The sequence below is a fragment of the Loxodonta africana genome, chromosome 9, assembly GCF_030014295.1.
Source record: "Loxodonta africana isolate mLoxAfr1 chromosome 9, mLoxAfr1.hap2, whole genome shotgun sequence".
Taxonomy (NCBI): domain Eukaryota; kingdom Metazoa; phylum Chordata; class Mammalia; order Proboscidea; family Elephantidae; genus Loxodonta; species Loxodonta africana.
The window spans coordinates 75,247,705-75,253,683 of NC_087350.1; the positions used below are offsets into that span (position 1 = coordinate 75,247,705).

Sequence of the window (5,979 nt, forward strand, 5' to 3'; positions counted from 1 at the left end):
AACTCTTATACACTGCTGGTGGGAATGTAAAATGGTACAACCACTTGGGAAATCTATCTGGTGTTACCTTAAACAGTTCGAAATAGAACTACCATACAACCCAGAAATCCCACTGCTCGGAATATACCTTAGAGATACAAGAGCCTTCACACAAACAGATATATGCACACCCATGTTTATTGCAGCTCTGTTTACAATAGCAAAAAGCTGGAAGCAACCAAGGTGTCCGTCAACGGATGAATGGGTAAATAAATTGTGGTATATTCACACAATGGAATACTATGCATCGATAAAGAACAGTGACGAATCTGTGAAACATTTCATAACATGGAGGAACCTGGAAGGCATTATGCTGAGCGAAATCAGTCAGAGGCAAAAGGACAAATATTGTATAAGACCACTATTATAAGATCTTGAGAAATAGTAAAAACTGAGAAGAACACACACTTTTGTGGTTACGAAGAGGGGAGGGAGGGAGGGAGGGAGAGGGTTTTTTATTGATTAATCAGTAGATAAGAACTCCTTTGGGTGAAGGGAAAGACAACACTCAATACATGGAAGGTCAGCTCAATTGGACTGGACCAAAAGCAGTTTCTGGGATAAAATGAATGCTTCAAAGGTCAGCGGAGCAGGAGCGGGGGTCTGGGGAACATAGTATGAGGGGACTTCTAAGTCAATTGGCAAAATAATTCTATTATGAAAACATTCTACATCCCACTTTGAAATATGGTGTCTGGGGTCTTAAATGCTAACAAGCGGCCATCTAAGATGCATCAATTGGTCTCAACCGACCTGGAGCAAAGGGAAAGGAAGAACACCAAGGTCACTCAACAACTAGGAGTCCAAGAGACAGAAAGGGCCACATGAACCAGAGACCTACATCATCCTGAGACCAGAAGAACTAGATGGTGCCTGGCCACAATCGATGACTGCCCTGACAGGGAGCACAACAGAGAACTCCTGAGGGAACAGGAGATCAACGAGATGCAGACCCCAAATTCTCATAAAAAGACCATACTTAATGGTCTGACTGAGACTAGAGGAATCCCGGCGGCCATGCTCCCCAGACCTTCTGTCGGCACAGGACAGGAACCATCCCCGAAGACAACTCATCAGACATGAAAGGGACTGGTCAGCGGGTGGGAGAGAGATGGTGATGAAGAGTGAGCTAATTATGTCAGGTGGACACTTGAGAGTGTGTTGGCAGCTCTTGTCTGGAGGGGGGATGGGAGGATAGAGAGAGAGGGAAGCTGGCAAAATTGTCACGAAAGGAGAGACTGAAAGGGCTGACTCAATAGGGGAAGAGCAGGTGGGAGTACGGAGTAAGATGTATGTAAACGTATATGTGACAGACTGATTGGATTTGTAAACGTTCACTTGAAGCTTAATAAAAGTTAATAATAAAAAAAAAAGAATTGGAAAGAGAAAGAAGGGAAACAGGTACCAAAATATATTGAGCACCTACTCTGTGCTAAGCTATTTTAGACGCCTGTATACGTTATCTCACTTAAACCCACAATAACTTAGGACACCATAACATTATCTTTGCTTCACAGATGAGAAATCTGAAGCTCGGAAAAGATATTAAACTCAGGGCTATGTGGTTCCATGGTCTACACCATCACTAACTTCAATACAGACAGATGTTAGATATGGTGACAGGCAACACCCGGGAAAGGGGAGAACTTCCAGCTAACAGTCAAGGACCACCTATGAAGCTTCCCAAATGGCTGTGTGACATTGCTTAGAAACCCACTCTTCTGGCTTCTTGGAAGATGAGGCTCACTTCCATTTTTTGTTGGTTTTCTTTTCCAGTGTCAATTATTTTTCCACATGACCTTCTGATAGTTCTTTATCTAAAAATTCTTGAGGAAAAAAAAAATGACTTGCTGAAACAGAAGTGCTGTCAGGTTCCTGGTGTCTTCTAAAACAGTCAGTCAACCCTTTTAATTTACTTACGGCAGTGAACTTACAACAGTCCACATCCATCCACAGTGATAAATACCCAAAGTAAAGGCCAAAGGAAAGAGTAACAAGTAACATTTTCTGTGGAAATGACTAAGAATAATGGCTGGAGAAAATCAAAACAATGGCACTGAGTCCCATAATACTGCTGAACTACAAAGTTTATGAAATGTAGGACAATAGGGAACTGAACTCCAGATCCAGCATAACTTTACATTCTCAACAACGCAGCAGTAAAGCTATTCTGGTTACACGCTTGGAATTATTTCATTGAGGTGGTACCATCTTTCCAGTATTGTCTGTTCAACCATTAAATTAGTTAACTCTTGTGATAAGATTTCTCCTCTTACATAGCCTTTCTATGTACACTAACTCAGCTGACTCTCACAATAAGTGCAGTGGATGAGGCAGGCATAATTATTATCACCATTTTACAGGTAAAAGCACTAGGCTGGGACAGTAATTGTTTCTCTAAGGACTCACAGCTAATAAGGGACCAAGCTGGGACTGGAACCAGTTTATTTAACTCCTGTGCTTTCTTCACTACCCTCTTGTTGCCTCCTAATAATACACTTGTGCAAAGGAATACGCCTTTCTAAGAGTTTCCTCACTGGTGGCTCCTTTCATCTAAAACCACCAAGGAGTTGCTCAGGAGAAAGTTAGTGAGGATCCTGGAAGAGTGCCCAGAAGAGCCCATGAGGTCCGTTGCAGCATTCTTCAAATCTGCAATGGGAAGTTTATATATATATGTATAACCAAAAGCCAAACCCATTGCCATCAAGTCGATTCTGACTCATAGCAACAACCCTATAGGACAGAGTAGAACTGTACCATAGGGTTTCCAAGGCTGTAATCTTTATGGAAGCAGACCTTTTGGTTTGTAGCCTAGTGTTTAACCACTGTGCCACCAAGGCACTTCCAGAGCACTTCTTCTTACTGATGATATTTTCTGTTTAATTATATTTTATTCTATTTTTCCAATGTTGGCTATAACCCACTAAACCTACTTTACAACCCATTAATGTGTTGCAACCCACAGTTTGTAAAAACTCAGTATAGTACCTGCAAGTGAGATACTGATTCTGTGTATTCAAAGGTGAAAGGATATATTGGTAAATAAGACGGTGAACCTGACAGAGGTGAATGAGCTAGTAGAGGCCTTTCACTCCATCAATTTCTGTGACTCGTTCATTGACTAAATTTAAGGGACCTCAGCAGAAGTGAGAAGATAAAGAAAATAATTGTGAGAGGAATAGAGATTATAATGTCAGCCAAGAATCTGGACTATACAGTGGTCAAAGACATGAGATTGGGACAATAACACAATCCCAAAGACTCGAAGCCACCCTGCATGCCCAGAGAACAGCAGGCTGAACTGAAGTTTCTGACTTCCCAGAATTGCAGTCCCCAGAGTCAGGAGTAGCCTTTGAGCTCCAGCAAAGACATAGATCAGAGCAGTTGGAGGCACTGGGAGACCTGCACTGATTTCAGGCATCTTGCAATGCAGTTTAAGGTGGTGCCTTTAGCATGCCAAAGTCAAAGAGTTTATACCCAAAATGGACCGTGTTTATTTTCCAAATAGCTGGAAAACGAGCAAATAAGTAAGGCAAAGCTTATTTCCAGATAAATATCACAGTCTGGTTGGGGAAAGGGATTATATATGTAATACCCATGATGGGCTTTAAAAGAAAATCAACAAATTGTCATTTGTTTATAGAGGAAAATGGCTATACCTAATGAGAAGATATCCATCCAGTTGGCTTAGTTGTGCCAGTTTCAATGAGGTTACCTTTAGATTGATCTTTTGACTGAACTAAAGAACTGAGAACTTACCAACATTTTTTAAAGCGAGGTAGTGCTTACCTCCTTTAGTTTGATATTCTAGTGGACTGGGGTTCACCCCAAGTCCCTTTGAACTGAATTTCTTTTGAACCAAATTTACTTTTCATGCATTTGGAGTACTTGATGTGCTCCTGAAGGAAGATGGAATATGAGGGAATATTTGCAATTAATCTTCAACAAAAAAAGAGCAAGTCTGATTGAAGCAAAGTGGAAAAATGTGGCACCGTCACTCTCAACACATACAGAAAGCCTCTCTGAGCACACAGTGGTTGTTCTCAAAGTGTTCTGCCCGGGGAGCTGCCAGGCACCGGCCCAACAACAATATGGATTGAGCACGAAATGATGGATTCAAAGTAACATGGTGACAGAGGCCACGCTCTCCAGACCTGTGTCTTCTTGATGGATGCCCCTGTCTGTGTCATGTGTATTCTTCAGGAATATATTAGTGCCTGTAGGTGAGCTATGTAAGAAATTCTGTGTGATATCTAGGCAATCTCTTAAAAAACCCTGAACCCCATGTTCTGAAAAAGGTCAGTGACCCCTGTACCAGAATGATGTCTATGTATGATCTATATAAAATCTGACTATTCAATCCTTAACAATAGGCTTGTGAAGTAAGCATACGTAGCCCTTGATTGCAGTTCTGTCAGCCATTCAATATTTACTAAAGAATGCACTGAATGTCAGTAGCCCAAACGGTTTGCCCTAGACTACTGACCTAAAGGTTGGCAATTCAAACCCACCCAGCAGCACAATGGAAAAAAGGCCTGGCGATCTGCTTCCATTAAGATTGTTGTTGTTGCCATCCAGTCTGTCTCCAGAGCCACTTCTGGGTGGGTTCAAACTGCCAACCATTTGCACCACCCAGGGACTCTGGGTAAAGATTACGGCCAAGAAAACCCTATAGAGCCAGGAAAATCCTATGGTGCAGTTCTGCTCTATAGCACATGGGGTGGCCAAGAGTTGATTTTGGTTTGGGTATGCCAGGCACTGTGCTGGGGATAATGTGGTGAGTAATATAAATGCAGCCCCTGCCCCCTGGGGTTTACTTCCTAAGGAAAAAAAAAGTGAGAAGATACAATAATTGCGAGAGGAATAGAGATTATAATGGAGAATTAAGAAAGGAGGGGTGGCGCATCTCGCCTTTCCCTGTCCTGGGGACCCCCAGCTCCAGCCCCGCCCTTCCCTGAGTCTCCACTCCCCCTCCCCAGCATCCAGCTTTCCCCTCCCTCCTAGCGCGGCTCCCTCCCCTCCCCTCTCCCTTCCCGCACCCCCACCTCTGTGTCCCCGCTGTCCCGCCGCCCTCCCAGCGCCCACTTTTGGCTCTGAGAGCCCGGGTCCCAACCGTCCTGGCGCGAGCCCCTGCTGCCCCCACCGCCTTGCTCCCTCGGGCGACCCTGCGAGCCCACTCCCGCAGCCCAGCGTTGATCTCCGATGGGAAACGAGGCGAGTTACCCCGCGGAGATGTGCTCCCACTTTGACCAGGATGAAATTAAAAGGCTGGGAAAGCGCTTCAAAAAGCTGGACTTGGACAAGTCGGGCTCGCTGAGCGTGGAGGAGTTCCTGTCCATGCCCGAGCTGCGGTACAACCCCTTGCTGCGGCGAGTGATCGACATCTTCGACACCGACGGGAGTGGCGAAGTGGACTTCAAGGAATTCATCGTGGGGGCTTCCCAATTCAGTGTCAAAGGAAACGAGGAGCAGAAATTGAGGTTTGCTTTCAACATCTACGACATGGATAAAGACGGCTACATTTCCAACGGCGAGCTCTTCCAGGTGTTGAGGATGATGGTGGGGAGCAACCTGAAAGACTGGCAGTTACAGCAGCTTGTGGACAAAACCATCATCATCCTGGACAGGGATGGCGACGGGAAAATATCCTTCGAGGAGTTCTCTGCTGTGGTCCGGGGCCTGGAGATCCACAAGAAGCTGGTGCTAATTGTGTGACCTTTTTCTTGAAGTGCTCCACTCATCCACTTCAGCTCTCTTCTCAGTCTCTCTCAAGATTTGCTGAAGCCGCCCAGCACCGTCTCTCTGATTTATCAAGGAAGTGTTTTTTATTTCTCTTTGCAAAGTCGGTTTTCTAACATGAGCCTTATAACCGACTCAGTGTTATTAAAGCCTTTTTTTTTTTCTCTCAAGATTCAAGCAACACCCAGAGTTGGGAATGGG

At 44.4% G+C, this 5,979-nt stretch overlaps 1 protein-coding gene across 1 annotated transcript; it reads left to right on the plus strand.

The window, feature by feature from the left end:
- Nucleotides 1-5,241: 5,241 nt before the first annotated feature.
- On the plus strand, nt 5,242-5,754 carry PPP3R2 (protein phosphatase 3 regulatory subunit B, beta). Its single transcript, XM_003407828.1, has one exon. The coding sequence runs from the start codon at nt 5,242-5,244 to the stop codon at nt 5,752-5,754; it is 513 nt and encodes a 170-aa protein (XP_003407876.1).
- Nucleotides 5,755-5,979: the final 225 nt, after the last annotated feature.